At 36.7% G+C, this 16,554-nt stretch overlaps 1 protein-coding gene across 5 annotated transcripts in view; it reads right to left on the minus strand.

The window, feature by feature from the left end:
• Positions 1-2,028: 2,028 nt before the first annotated feature.
• pde4ca (phosphodiesterase 4C, cAMP-specific a) overlaps positions 2,029-16,554 on the minus strand; it is a 135,088-nt gene continuing 120,562 nt past the window's right edge. For all 5 annotated transcript variants that reach the window (XM_030160809.1, XM_030160808.1, XM_030160812.1 and 2 more), the window contains 9 exons: positions 11,274-11,367; positions 9,999-10,171; positions 9,805-9,903; positions 8,506-8,670; positions 8,324-8,423; positions 8,035-8,189; positions 7,802-7,924; positions 6,461-6,643; positions 2,029-6,117 (listed from right to left, as the gene is read on the minus strand). In XM_030160809.1, coding sequence (XP_030016669.1) covers positions 5,668-6,117; positions 6,461-6,643; positions 7,802-7,924; positions 8,035-8,189; positions 8,324-8,423; positions 8,506-8,670; positions 9,805-9,903; positions 9,999-10,171; positions 11,274-11,367 — 1,542 coding nt within the window. In that variant the 3' untranslated portion in view covers positions 2,029-5,667. The remainder of the gene's footprint in view (positions 6,118-6,460; positions 6,644-7,801; positions 7,925-8,034; positions 8,190-8,323; positions 8,424-8,505; positions 8,671-9,804; positions 9,904-9,998; positions 10,172-11,273; positions 11,368-16,554) is intronic.

Below are 16,554 nucleotides of genomic sequence, written 5' to 3' on the forward strand. Positions count from 1 at the left end.
ATAAATAAAAAAATAAAATGAAATATATATATATATATATATATATATATATATATATATATATATATATATATATATATTAATAATAACAGTGTAAAATTCAAGAATAGATGAAAAGACATAGAACAACTGTAAGATAAATAAATAAATAAATAAATAATAAAATTAGATAGATAGATAGATAGATAGATAGATAGATAGATAGATAGATAGATAGATAGATAGATAGATAGATAGATAGATAGATAGATAGATAGAGTACAAGAAGACAAAACATAATAAATAAAAAAAATAAAATTAAAAAAATATGTATATATATATATGTATATATATATATATATATATATATATATATATATATATATATATATATATATATATATATATATATATCTTAATAATAACAGTGTAAAATACAAGAATAGATGAAAAGACATAGAACAACTGTAAGATAAATAAATAAATAAATAAATAATAAAATAAAATTAGATAGATAGATAGATAGATAGATAGATAGATAGATAGATAGATAGATAGATAGATAGATAGATAGATAGATAGATAGATAGATAGATAGATAGATAGAGCACAACAAGACAAAACATAATAGGCAGGTTAATAGCCAGATTACCATTGATATTAAGTTTTGTATATACCAGGGGTGTCAAACTCATTTTAGTTCAGGGGCCAGATTCAGCTAAATTTGATCTGAAGTGGGCCAAACCAGTAAAATAACAACATAATAATATATAAATAATGTCAACTCTAAACTTTTCCCTTTGTCCTAGAGCAAAAAAAGGTAATTTACATTAGAAAAAGGTTGACATTAACAAACTATCCTTTCAAAAGATGTGAATAACATGAACAAACTGAAAAAATAAGAGTAATTTTAACAATATTATGCCTCAGTTTATCATTTACACAGGTACATTATAACTTACAGATCACAATGGATCTACAAATACACAAAACATTGAGTAACAGGCAGAATATTGTTAAAAGTGTACTTACTTCTCTAAAGAGATTTCAGGTTATTCACATTTTTTGGCAAAATTATACTTTGTTTTAGTGTAAATACATGAAAATACTTACATTTACACAGAGAAACATTTGGAGTTGTCATTATTTATATGTTATTATCATATTATTTTACTGATCTGACCCACTTGAGATTGAATTGGTCTGAATGTGGAACCTGAACTAAAAGGACTGTTAATATCTTAGTGTAATTTTTGCATTTCACAAATTCATCTCACGGGCCGGACTGGACCGTTTGGTGGGCCGGATTTGGCCCCCGGGCTGCATGTTTCACACCTGTGGTATATACTCTAAAAAACTGCTAAAAAACTTACTCTAAAAAAAACTTCCTGTACAATACTGTAAACAAAACACTTCTAATTTAAAAATCTGTAGAAAACAAAATGTTTTGTCAGCGTACAGTATTTACACATTTCAGGGCACAGTGATTTAAAGTGAACCTTAATTAGACTTAAATGTATTTTGTAAACCACATTAGGCTAAGTGAGTGACATTCCTGTGGGAAAATTCATTAAACATAATGTTCAGGTACAAAAAACAGGACATATTAAATATGCCATGTATATTATTGGATCATAGTATTTTACTGTGCCTGAAAAAAGTTGAGACCAGTAGTTTCACTATTTATTTTTGTAAAAGTATACATTTATTCTAGAAAATCCTGCCAACATTTCTCTTATACTGTGATTAAAAACTGTATGATTTGCAGCATTTATTTGCAGAAAATGACAAGTGGTCAAATAACAAAACATGGTCTTTTTGGAGTTTGAATAAGGTAAAGAAAACAAGTTTAGATACATTTTTAAACGCCATAATAATTATGGTTTACTTGGGAAGAGTTCAGGATTAAATATTTGCTGCAGTTCCAGTATTGGTTGTAATAAACATGATCAGATTGTTCTTTGCATCATCTGTGACTTGTTATTAGATGTCATATTTAAATTAAAAAAATACATCTTAAGGATTGTCATAAAAACAGAGAAAGACATGAAGGAGTGAAGAGTTTTTCCTTTATTGGCAAGGCATACAGTTCTAGTTGGATAGAGGGCAAACACCCACAGTTAAACAGCAGAGTTTAGATTGTCAAAGCTGCAGAGTCTTGACCCATATTTAGAAAATCTAAGAAAAGAAATACTGATCCATAATGACTGTTGACGCTGTATGACTATATCATCACCACTATGACTCGTGAAAACAAAGAAAAGACAGATGACCTGATCAGTGGAAACACGAAAGCAAGGAAAGATGCTTCTGACAACCAAGACAGAAATGTGTGAGTTGACTATTTTTACAGCAAAAAAAGAGTGAAAGAATATTTTTGCCTGTGTTATCTGCAGACATGAAGAAATGAAGAGGAAAAAAAGCTGAGTAATGTTGAAATCTGTCCCATTAGACTTTCTCACATATCAAACTACACAAGTACTACACATCAGACTAATAAAAAAAAAAAAAAAAGCCTAGTGTTCCGATCAGACAGATAACATAGAAATAATAAATAAACTGTACATGAAGCACGATGAGGAGAATGTACAAAAACAAAAGACTTAGTGACGCGCCTAAAACAGACTGAATCTTTGCATTTTGTGCTGGTTAAGTTGTTGGTAAATAGTCCTTAGTGTTGAAGGCATCCTTGAGTGTTTGGGCTACAGAAAGGATTGCACATGTTTGACTCCAGCATGTCAGTGAACACATGTATGACCAAAGAAAATCCCAAGGTTGAAAATAAGGCGTCAAAAAAAAAAAAAAAAATTACGTTCACACAATAAAACAATTTACTCAGTTTTTTTTGTAATAAAATAAACACGTTTCTCCACAGGCCAAGTACTGTATATACTCTTCATATTGTTTGGATCTTGCAGCCAATGTCATGCATTTCAACAAAACAGTTCTGTACAGTCAATTATAAAAAAAGAAACAAAAAACTACTCCAACGTCCAACCTTTACACTGCAAAAACAGTCCGACTAGAAAGAAACAGATAACAGATATTCTTAAATAAAACCAAATTGTCTTAACTTTGTTTGGCTATTAGAATAAAAGGGAAGCCATGGAACAATTGCAATAGAGCCAAAAAGAAAATGCCATAATTTAAGTAAATTGTGCTTATTAAAAGCAATGAAAGCAGTCATTTAAGAGACTACATATTGGTAACTTGACATATCGTGCGAATGGTCTCTTATAATAAGGAAAATGATCTTATTCCTCTGCTGGGATATTAAACCGCTGTTTTAGCGTGTTATTTGTCAAATCTAGCTCAGTGCTAGCTGATATCTTATGACAAAGTTAGGTATATTTTTATCAAAATGAGATTACTTTTCTAATTAAAAACATTCTTGAGAAGACTGCCAGAAACAAGGCTTTTACAACTTGGGTAAGGTTTCTTTTTTGCAGTGCAAGAGCTGTAGTGGTCCAGCCTGTTTTAACTGAAATCAACCACAAAGCTCGTACGCCAATAGAAAGACAGTGAAACAGCCACCGTATTCAACTGTACTGGAAGTGCAGGACTGTAAAAGTACAATACAAAGTGCTTTGGTTTTTCTTAGCAAATACGTACGTCAAAACCAAAAAAAAAAAAAAAAATCACCCCAGTCATTCAGTCACACACAAACACATCACTGTTTTAAGACAATATCAGTTTCAGTTACTGCTATAGCAAGAGTTATTAAAAAAGAAACAGACACTGTAGGGTCAGATTGGCACACAGGGTGCTACAATCAACCAACTTTATCAGTCACTGATGGAAAGTAGCCAGTGGCAAAATGGAAATTACAGTACGGGTTGTGTCATGCTTGCTTGGCACTTGTTTTGTCATTGACTATGTCCCTGTGAAGAGTGAAATATTGATCAACGAGAGGAAAAAGATGAAAAAAATTTGGCACAGGATGGTGTCTCTGGGTAACCTCCTGGGTTTTTACAGTTACACTGATGCTAACATCCTTCTTTCCAACTCCTCTAATCTTTTATCTGTTCAGTTATTTATCCAAGTGTAAGTTACTAAAAACTGTACTTGAAGCTGTTTGACTACTATAATGACCAGGGTTCCTACACACGTTCCATTGCATAATTTTAGACCATATTTAAGAACAAACAGCTACATATTTGTGTACTATGTCCAGCTATGAACATGGATGTTACATTCTGATTTTGTGCAGGTTCATTATTTGCTGTCAGGTCTTGTGATTCATCCGATCAAAGTGGGAAACATTGCTGCCAAAACTGCTTGTGTGATCAGTTTGTTTTTGAGTCAGTAGTCTGGAAACAAGCATTTCTCCACCCATTTTGCTATTTTTTCCCCCATATCTTGTAGGAACCCTGAGTAATGAGGTTTTAGTGATTAGTATTATTCATAGCTGTCTGGTTGTGTTCATGTATTTACATGAGGTGTTTACACGTCTGTGCTGGTAGCCTGACAGCCAACAACAAACTCTCTTCAGTCAACTTCCTCCAATGTGTTCATGTTTTGGCTCAAGCCCTTAAAACACAATGAGGGCCAGCTATGAACAAAACTCTAAAGTGCTAAACTCGAAGGCAAACTGATAAAAAGGGTGCCAAAACATAAAGAAAAAGTATTGAGTTTGAATAAAAAGAAAAGAAGCAACTAAATTTTAACTGATATTTTGGGTAGTCTTGCAAGTAAATACATGTTTAATGTTATGTATTTATTATCATTGCCCTCCTGTGACAGAGCTGCAGTTTCTCTTGTCAACACTAGGGGGCACCATGTGCACAGTCCACGCTGCTTTGAATGAATTTCACCAACACTATACTGACCCTTGCTCAGTTTAGTTGCTCAGAATATAGTAGTTTGGGAGAATAAAGATAAAAATGAACCCCAAAATAGTATTATGCACTACTGAATAATTAAGATCTTGAATGGACTGTGAAACACCACTGGAAAGCAGTGCTTCATTTCAAATAATAGCGACCAAGTCACTGAAAATGTCTGCTACATGTAAAATCTCCTGCATAAAAATCATGCATAGCTCCATCCCCGTTCATTTCTGCAGTTGTGTGTCTTAAATTGCATCGGCTATGCTTATACTGTATCTTCATGTACTGCTTTACTATGCATGAACTAAATAAAAGATGACAAAACAACAAAAAACAAATAAAAAGCCTAAAAACGGCAGGCATATCTGCATTGTCCCTGCAGAATTTGGCAAGGTTTCTAAGAAGCCTGCGTCATCGTTCACTCTCGTACTTCCTTCACGAATACTCTTAAAGAGGAAGACAGTTCTGTCATTAGTTATACTGCAGTAGACCTTAGGTTGGCTGGTAAAAGGAGAAGTTCTTCTTAAACTTCTCATTGTCCCTGTAGAGTTTTATCCACAGTTGTCTGACTGAGACACAGAGTACAGGGGACTGGTCAGAAACTAGGTTTCCTCTCCTCTTCTGGAACAGTGGCTCAGTCTGTTTGTCTCTCTCCAGTGCAAGTGACTGCTGTGTAAAATTGCAGACTTTAACACCCTTCCACATCCACATGCACTCCCATATTCCACTCATCCTGTCCACAGAAACCAGAGGTGGTGGTGTTTGGTTGGGAGTGGAAGAAGGGGTGTGACGGAGGATGAGGCACCGAAATCAAGAAGAAACAAAAAAAGGCCAAAAGGAAACAACTTCTGACTTAATGCTATGTGCCCATTCTGAAGGGTGCTACCTCAGAAACGCCTTCTCGCACCGTTTCGCCATCTTCTGCCATTTGTTGGTCAAAGTCTAAAGAAAACGTCCTGCCTGCATCAGCACTGAGCATGTTTGGAAGCAGGTGAGTCGAATCAGTTCTGGAGAGTTCCTCTTCTTCAGGCGGACTCTCTGTATCAAACTCGCCTTCTTCTTCCAAGGTTAGCTCAAACTGGAACTTGTCGGCTGAAGTGGAGTTTCCTCCCCCGGTGAGTGCAGAGGCTTCACCGGAAAGAGCCGCCTCCTTGTGGCCTTCTGGGTTTGGTGAGGGGCTGTGAGGGATCATGCTCTGGTACCACTCTCTGTTATCCTCCAGTGTGTCCAGTATCTCCTGAGCGTCTGGGTGGACAAGATCGGCCCACGTCTCCCAAAGAGGATGAACGATGTAGTCGATAAAACCCACCTTGGAAGAAGAAACACAGAGTTATCATTAGAAACAGTCTTAACACTATTCACATTATTCTGGGTTACCCCCTTTTGTGCATGATTTGTAATATTAATCCAACATCACACAAAACCTATTGTTAACAAAATGAGAACTTAGTGTGAAAAAAGTACTAAATTAGGCTCATGAAAAAAAATTCATCTTCGTTAATTCATTTCATACAAAAACCTAGGACAAATTGGACTAGCAAAAATTTACTGAACTAGAACACCTTTAATTCAAGTTAGTCTGAAACTGAAAAAAAGTCTCAGTCAGATAAATGCATGTATACCCTTTGGTCACAGCTGTACAAAGTGTGTACCTGGTTCTTCTCTATGGAGGCGTTGTGTTTGTCACACATGGGGCTGATCTCCATGCCCTTGTCCCGCTCTCTGTCCCCCTGAGTAAAGAACTCCACCATGATGCGGTCCGTCCACTGCCGGTACAGCTCCAGGGGTTTAGTGGGGTTACTCAGATCTGCACAGTGAACCATGTTCTGAAGGACCTAGAGGCAGGAAACACAAATGAACTGGTGAAACAAATATTCACATCCTTTACTTTGATAATAGCACACTGAAAATACTCCATGTAAGCAAGTAGTCCAATCAACAACTTAAAGTTTTGGAAAAATGTACAAAAGGTACTCCTATCAGCATTTTAGAATAGAACAGAATAGAATAGAATAGAATAGAATAGAAAAGCCTTTTTTGTCATTGTGTGTACAATGAAATTAAGAAAAACAAGTGGTGCCATACACAACAAACCCCGCCCCTCGCATGTATTGTAACTTATTTTGACATCAGTCCAGCTGATGTCATCATGTCTATGCATGTGGTGATGTCAGCATATCAACTGCCTCTATATATGTGCCAAGTTTGAAGTAAATTGAAACAAAATTGAAGTTTTTTTTTCTCCCATTATAAGTAAATGTGAGAAAAAAAAAAAAAAAAAGATTTAAAATTCATAAAAAATGGGAACTTTGACCAATATTTCCCAAAATGTAACAACATGTATTCTGGGTCAATGGCAATCTATAAACCCAATTTGGTATGAATTCATCTAATAGTTTTGCTGCTACAGACATTTGGAATTTCGCTCATTATAAGTAAAGGGGGACAAAAAAATTCATAAAAAATAGAAACTTTGACCTATTTTTCCAAAATGTAATCAGACCTATTCTGGGTCACTGGCAATCTATAAACCCAATTTTGTATGAATTCAACCAATAGTTTTACTGCTAGAGTGTTAACAATCAAACAAACAAACAAAGCCAACAAACAAACTGAACCATAAAAAATACCCCTTGCCTCCCCTTCGGGGTGGTGTGTGTGTGTAAATATATGTTATTTTTGGTTTAGCATTAGTGCTGCAATCATGTTACTGCTGTAGATATTTAAGGTTGAGCTCATTTTACCTACTTGAACCGAAATCACAAACATAAATAACATTTTTGGAGACTTTCACTAGACAGGAAGTGGAAAAAAATAATCTGAAAAGTAACTAAAGCTGCCATTGTAGTCAAAAGTACAATACTGGAGATGTGGTCGGTAGAAGTACAGTATACAGCTGAGTTAAATGCTATTGAGTAAATATAGCTTTTGCATTCATTCGTTCCATATTGGGTTGGAATGTATGAATAGTATGAAATATGAATTTAACCAACCTGTATGCGGTCTGAATAATTATCCAGCAGTAGGACTCCTAGACTGGTGACTTTCTTGGTCTCCACCATGGTTTTCAGGTCTGCTAGTAGGTTCATGTGTTTAGACATATCTGTGGCCAGTACCTGGAGGTAGAACATTTTAAACATGTTTACTCATAAACTCATAACCTGAGGAGAAATAAGAATATCGTCAAATTGTCAAAGTAAATCGTCAAATCTGTGTGGTGTCTTACCATGTCGATGACCATTTTGCGCAGCGACTGTTTCTGTTTTTTGGTGAGATTCTGGAAAATATCACAGTTTTCTTCCTGCAGGAGCTTAAAGCCAACAGCCAGGTGATGATTCTCCAGCACCGACGAGTCATTGTACATGAGGGCAAGCTCCGAGTCTGAAAAAAATACAGGTACAAAGTTTCTACTTTTGCAAAAATAGGTGAAGAAACCAATTTCTACTGACATAGGTGCAGATAACTCATCCATACTCAACACGCATGAAGATTCACATAATCCCTTTTTAACTCACTGGTGTTGATGAGAAACTGATTGGAAACTCCGGGGTGATCCACATCATGGATGGCGCTGGCGAACAGGGCAGCGAGGATCTCCAGATCAGTAAACACAGCCTTCAACGACACAAAAAGGGATGTAAGCATATGTACACATTTGACTTTTCTGCTATAATTTAGTATTAAAGTCATCATCTACCTCTAGTGCAGGTGTAGACAGCAACACATGTGTGGACTGGACCACGTCTGCAGCGTGGATGTTGTTGTGGTAAGCTACATCAGCATGATAATGATCCTCTAAAGTCATCATGAAGGTAATAAATGTGTCTGGTGGAATTTTAAAGGACTTCAGCAGATCTCGTTCCTGCAGCAGCATAGAAAAGCACAAAGTAGAAGGTTAATTACAGGAAAGGTCAGTCATTTATCAACACCAGAATGGTTGAGTAAAACTTATCTGCAGCTAAACTGTACATCACAGCATTTTAATAAAAGTGAGTTTCCCAGGTAATGTTTTTCCTAGAATTACACAGCACATCCTCTATATAAAGAAACGTGCATATTTATACTTATAATTGCACACAGATAAAATTTACCCCTATTAAATAAAATGCAACCCACATAAAATGCTTTTATTTTTGCAGATTTCTTTAAAAGTATTATGACATATGCATAATTACATGTTCCAACAAACAGATTAAGATCAGTTTTATATGTTAGTTAGCGATTTTATATATACAACAACAAATTCTACAATTGCTCATTTTCCCATTCATTCCTTTGTCATAAAGGCAGCTACACTGTTTAAACCACAGGTGCCAAACATGCGGCCTGGGGGCCAAAACCAGCCCGCCAAAGAGATGAATTTACAAAGTGCAAAATACAAAAATTACCCTGAAAATATTAACAGTCAAGGGCATCAAATTCAAAAATAATAGCATAATAACCTAGAAATAATGACTCCAAATTTTCTTCTTGGTTTAATGTGAAAAAAATAATATGACATTATGCCTGTAAGTAATGGCAACACCAATTTTTTGTCTTTGATTTATTGCAAAGAACATTAAATTCTGATATCCTTTAACAATAAAGTGTCAATAACCTGAACAAATATGAACAACCTGGAATGTCTAAAGAAAAATAAGTGCAATTTTAACAATATTCTGCCTGTTTTGTGGCTTGATAGATCTGATCTGTAGTGCACACGTATAAATCAAGTTGAGGCATAATAGTGATAAAATTGTACTTATTTTTCTTCAGAAATTTCAGTTTTTTCCAGTTATTCACATCCTTTTTGTTTTGGATAGAAATAATTTCATTATTTAATGTTATTTTTTTGTACTAAAAAATTTGGAGTTGTCATTATTTATAGGCTATTATGCTATTATTTTACTGGTCCGGCCCTCTAGAAATCAAATTGGGCTGAATGTGGCCCCTGAAAGAAAAGGAGTTTGACACCCCTGGTTTAAACACTCATTGAAATAAACATTTAAAAACTTACCTGAAAAATAGTGTACATGGTGACCGTCAGTGCCCGATTCCCAGAATATTCAGAGACTTTAAAGATATCGATTCCCCATCTGTTTATGTCCTCCAACTCCTGCCATTGGACAAGAGATCATATTTAGAGTTTTATAACATGAAGCTATCGGGGGGGAAAACCTGGGGAGACTCATTATGAACCAGTCCTCGTACCTTGGCCAGAAGTCCCTCCTGGGTGGTGTTGACCCCAAAGCGTGGGATTGTGGAGGGGGCGAGGCTAGGGCTGTGGGTCGGCTTCTTCACACCGCTGATCTGGAACATGGGACGCTTCTTCTTGTCCTTCTCTTTGGTGGGTGGAGACATGATGTCCATGTCATGTTGTTTCTCTGTCAGATGAAGAAAGAAAACATCTAAATATCCAGTTGTTCTCAAACATTTTAATTTTATCTAACCTCCTAAGCACTGATCAGATTAAAAATTACTTTAACCCTTTCATGCATGAATTATGAGAACCTTAATCAAGATTTTTTTACTGAGTGTTTTTATTCCTCTTAAATTTAGCATTAATTGTACAGCTTTTTTTTTAAAAAAATGTTTTTAATCTATTCTTGTATTTTATTCTTTTTTTTAGGTTTTATGTATTCTTCTGTATTTATACCTATCTATCTATTTTATTTTATTATTGTTATTTATTTATTTTTTACAGTTGTTCTATGTCTTTTCATCTATTCTTGTATTTTACTCTGTTATTATTTTTCTGTACAGTACTTTAATCCACTGTGCTTTACAAATAAAGTTGGATTGGACTGGATTTAAAAAACAATGTGTTTGAAATTTTTTTTATGAATCTATTTTTCACGGAGCTGCAAAAAAGTCCACTCAGCTGGACACCATGCATTTAATTTTTGAAGCAAAGAAACATGTATTTACTAATATGCTGTGTGAAAACTATGTAATAAAAATATTTTTCATGCTGCTAATCTGATGTTTTGTCACATTTTAACGTACCCTAATACTAGTCATTACTCCATGGAGATAATATGGGAAAAAAAAACATTTTGGTGTTAATTACAGTCTAATAAAAATAATAAGCAATTACTTTACACTCAAACATGTTACTGCAGATCAATTTTTATCAAGAACAGCAAAGTTACAGTAATGATATCAATTGCAGTGTATGGGATGATGTATGAGCGCCCAATGTGTTGGCTGATATGGACCTAAAACAACAAAATCCATGAATATACAAGAGAACAACTTTGAATAGCTGTCCACTGTAGTGACCACTGTGCATGAAATGGTTAATGTAGAGTGAACTGTGTGTAATAAGGGTGGTTATATTGACAGAAATAGATATCGCACATAATCATGTTGTAATTTTGTTAGTTTTTTCAGGTCTCAGCCCTACTTTAAAGATAAATGACAGTTCCTTCGTATAGAATCTGCTCCTTTGCATCATGTTTATTGCACAAAGTTGAGGTGTTTTACCTAGGAAGGTGCTAGAGATGAACTCTGACACCTGGTTCCCTGAACGGCTGGTTTCTGACAGCTGAGTGAGCTCTCGGTTCAGCATCCTCTTGAACTGTAGAGGAACGCAAACATACATGCATCAGAAAAACGTGAAAACTGAACCACTCAAAAGGTCTGAAAAACAAACATCTGTTCATTTCTCATCGGTACACAGTAAAGAATTGTCATGAAAGGTGTTTGTATGAGAAGTGATTATTGATATATGCTTCCTCAATGCCATTGATTCCCCTGCTTTATATTAGATGTCATTCAGTATTCTTACTCAGTTTACAGCAAGTTTAACAGTTTCTCTTTTGGCAGCACACAAGTTGGAAATGCTACCTTTGTTACCGTGGTAACAGTCAGTTATACTAAACAGGCAGACCAGCTAATAAAAAGGAGAAGACATTTCATAATTGGTGGTTTGTGGTTTCATAATTGTGGAACAAGAAATAAGGGAAATATTTTAAAGATCACACAAACAGCAACTATAACCGTTTCTCTTTCACCATCAGTAAATTAAGTCTTCCTGATGATAACAATGTTTGCTGCAGTGATCTGAGCCGAGTGGCTTGCCGTGTTTGTTAGTTTAGTTAGTCTTACTTTAGAACCGACACATTTTGATGTCTATCTGAAGTTAGTGAGATCTAAGCCTGAGTCAGACTGTCTGAAACTGACCCCTGATTAGATCAATGATAAACAGCCACTGAGGTCAGGGTGTTGGATCCAGAACACAATTAAATGACTATCTATTTGTATGATCCAACACATACATTAAGAAGACTCAGTACTGACATTAGAGCCATTTAATGTGAGATTCTTGCAGTTCTTTAATGGAATTCAAGCATTTGTGAATGAAACTCCTGAATAGATTGAGCACTACATTTACTTACTACCTCACTTTTCTGCAACAGCAACAAAATGCATCAAAAAGACATCATCTCAAATCTAATCACAATGATCATTCTGAAGAAAAAGCACACCTACAAACCCACATACCCAGAATGGCATCACTATCAAATACTATACTCCATTTCTAAGGCATGCATTTGCATGTGCTTGTGCTTGTGAGTGAGTTTCACGTCACAGGCAATGCAGAGGCTGGTGATTGGACAGAGGGTAGCGCATGGCTCACTTTACTCACAAGCCTGCACACATTATGCATGTGGATCATATTTATTGAGTTAACAAACCACAAATCTAATTTAAGATTGCACAGAGTTTTAAGCAAAGTCCATTGTCTGTAGCAGCAGGGGAATAGATCAACACTCATTCATAAAAGAAGCAACATGTGAACCACGAGCATCTCATCTCCTCACTCAGTTCATCCCTTTGCCTCCTTACCTGAATGAACATCCACGACACAGAGATGAAATAATTCACTTCTGGCATCTCAGCGTAAAATGAAGCATGAGTGCAAAATAAAACTGAGTGAGAGAGCTGGGCTTTCAGTCTGCTCTCCAAAGAAGGACAGTCTGGACACTTTGTGCTCCTATGCTGCTTGCCTGAGCAAAATCCACTGCAAGCAGACAGTCCACTGGGTACAGGTCTGGATGGGTACGAGCTGAACTGGAGGGGGAAAAATGCCGTCGAGGTCCACGGAAGAGGACGACAGTGGAAACATCACTGTGGGATGCGAGGATGCAAGGCAGAGCAGCTGCACTCCCTCGCTCCTCTGACTCTCCCTCATTTACTCTGTTACTGCCTGCTCTGCTGAGTGTAAACAGAGGCAGAACGAGGAACTCTAATCCCCGCCTTCTACTGAAAATATCTAAGAATAGCAGCAAATCCAGTGCCTGCTGCAGCAGAGGCATGGAGAGACAGTGGCTGCTCATTGGCTGGGAGATGCACAAAGTGGGTGGAGCCGAGTGTGTCGGGGGCGGAGGTTGTGAGGTACACCATGTGCACCAAGTTTGAAGAAGATATGAAGGAAATACTTTGAATGGACTCGAGATGGGGAGGGGGATTTCATTCATGTAGCCAAAAATAAAAGCAGTACATCATGTACCACGACTGCGAGTACATCAACTGTTACTATGAATGTGACAGTGGAGATAACCCAAAATATTTTGACGTAAAATTACAACAACTGCCTGGCAGGCAAAACACAGCCCAGATAGCAAATATTTTGGTAGTATTATGGCATACATTTGACATTTTTGGCTTTCTTTTGGCATTATGAAAACCTTTAGGCTTAACTGTGGTATGATTAAGGTTATCCATAATAGATATGGGGGCACCAGCAATATATGGCTGAGTTCTGGCATATGTCTGGTTAACCAAAAGACTGGGCAAAGAGCGGGATCAAGTATAGGGATGGTATGGCATGTTTATGGCAAAGCAGAAGACTGACTAAAGAGCAGTAACATCTTATTCCATATATGGATGTGTTTTGGTTGTGTTTTGGCATATTTCTGTAGAGCCAAAACACTGCACAAAGAGTGGCAATTTCTACCCAGAAGAAAACCCCACTGCATTTTAAAAGCATGATCAACACGAATTTTGGCCTCTCTTTGGGTCAGTTTTGGCTACTTTTTGGCTGGATTATGGGGATTTGGGGCTTTTCTGGGACAATCATCGCTATATTTTGGAAGTCCACAATTACTTTTGGGTGAATTTTGGCTTCCTTCTGGTTTGATTTTGGCTTGCCTATTTTGGGCCATTTAGGGCCCATACATCTGCCCAGAACTTTGCCAAAATGGCATACCAGTTTTGGGCCAGATTTAAGCCATAATGATTTTGCTATCTGGGAGGCCATGTTAAAATATGATAGCAATGTTACTGGTTCATCACACTGTACTAGTGGTGTAAGAAAATGGTATTCAGGATCACAATAATGTGTTTTGTGATATTGTATGAATTCTAAAAACAATGCACATTTAATAATGTCGATGAAAACATGTGGCAGTGGTTCATTTTATGTCCTGTAAACCCCTACTGGCAGTGTGTGCAACAAATGTAGATTCAGATCTCACTTTTATTTCATGCATATCCAACATATAATAAGGATCTGCAAACCCTGTATCATAATGTACCTGACATTCTTGTTAGTACACATCTATAGTGAACAAATAATACAGAGTACAAATAAACAAGTTATACTCTGCTCATGTTTCTATGCTATCTGTTTTATCATTAAATTAGGATCATTCCCAGTTTATTCTGCTCTAGATTTACTTACAGATTTCTGATGACTGCTTATGAAAACACTAAATTTCTGTTTCATATAATTCTTAAACATAGCTAAGAAACAACAGATAAACAACAGATGGACACAACACAGCGGTAATTCCATATCTAATGGTGTGAAATGAGCAATGGTAATTCCAGAAATATTGACAACAAATATTGATATCAGAATGTGTTGTCTGATGTTCACCTCTTTGACTTGTTTTTGTCGTGCTGCATAAAGAAAATCTATCAAAGGATGCATCTTGCAAATAGCAGTTCTGCAAACATTAACATTTGCAGTGCATTTAGTGTTATCATGTTTTGATTTTTCAGTTTTATTTTTAGCATAATGCATTACTTATTCATTCTGTAGTGTATTGTATCTAATGCTGTATTTGTCTTTATTATTGTCAGCTATTTGACAGCTGATGTTTCCTGAGTGGATGAATTATTACTCATTTGTTGCTCTAGGTCAGGGAGTATTCCACCCCAGAGAGACGGGCTTCAAATCATAGCTGAAAATGGATCTTGATGTTTTTTTTGGTTTTTTTTTACATCTACAGTGCATGTCATCATAATGCTTCACTTTGTAAAATCAGTTTGTGACACTGGTTTTAAGAGGTGCCACATAGATAATATTTTTTGCTTACCAGGTGTCTAGCTATCTAAAAAGCACGCAGAGATCTCGTTGTTCCTCAAGAACACTTTGCTTTCGGGTAACCCTGATGTACTTTAAACAAAAACAAGGTTGTCAGTGATGTGGAATTAATGTTACTTTGGCCTCCTATGTGTTTGCTTTTGTTCCCATCACAGATATTCTTTCCACTGACTGAAGCTGCTCATTGACTGATCTGCAGTAATGGGGCGGAGGGTGGTGGTGGTGGTGGTGGGGATGCCTCCCATGAAACTCTGGCCAGAGCCACGTGAGCACAGGGTAATGTATCCAGGCGGGTATTCTACTGTATGTGATGGAGGCCAAGCCTGGCAATGTATATAATATATATATATATATGGGATGGAGAAGTGTGTTTGTGTGTTGTTAGTATGAAGAGCACGTGGATGTCGTGTGGGCGGTCTGATCGTGGAATCACCGAGTGCCATGCGTCCAGTCTGAGGAAAGAAGAGGTGGGGGAAGAGGAGGAGAAGGATCCACGGTGGACGGATGGATGGGGGGGATGCCGTTTTATCTCCACTTCCCACTAGCTCATTCACATTTTTCTGCACATGAGTGGGGGAAGGGTGTGTCTGTCTTGTCTTTACTTGCATGCATGAAGCTCATTCATGGAATAAGCTCCTCTCGTATCCGCTGATGGATGGCAGATTCTATTCATGTTTTCATCAACGCTGACTGATTCTCTGTATTACTGAGCTTTCAGATGTATTCAGGGTCTGTAAAGGCTAACTGCACTTGCACACACATGGCTTTTTGTCGTACATTTAATTTGGGTGGAAAACATCTGCACGCACCCAAATTCGACCATCCCTTAATGAGACGCTGATGAAAATTATTAACATGTCTTATGGGTTCATTATAGGCTCTAATAAAAACAATGGGGATGCAGTTCACCTCAAAATGGAAACAATTTGATTAAATTGATTTGATTTTAGGATTTTGGGAAGTAAGACAAAGCAGCTACTGTAATGGAAACAAATGCATGGAAACATCAGTGAAGGAAAGGAGGAGATGATATTTAGAAAGAGGATGAATTTCATTTTCAATTTATTTTGCAGCTCTTAAATGTATGTACGGTGATGCAGTAATTATTAGTAATGATGCAACTGATTTTAGAGCCAACTCTTAGGTATTGTTTTCTTGTATACTGACAGTCAATAGAAACTTTGAGGTAGAAATGTATGCATATTTCTACTTGTAGGGGGGTTGTAATTATTCATTGCGGATTGACTGATGACTTAGTGCTTGGGTAGTTGAGATAATGATGAGTTGTCATGTTGTCACGGTTCAGTGCACATGGGTTGGTCTCTTTGCAAAAGTGGACCAAACACACATTGAGCAATACCCAGTGGGTATCTGCACAATTTGAGGATTGGTTTGGAAGGCCTATATAAAGGCCCAAAAAAAGGCCACCAT

This window comes from Sphaeramia orbicularis, chromosome 17, assembly GCF_902148855.1.
Source record: "Sphaeramia orbicularis chromosome 17, fSphaOr1.1, whole genome shotgun sequence".
NCBI lineage: Eukaryota > Metazoa > Chordata > Actinopteri > Kurtiformes > Apogonidae > Sphaeramia > Sphaeramia orbicularis.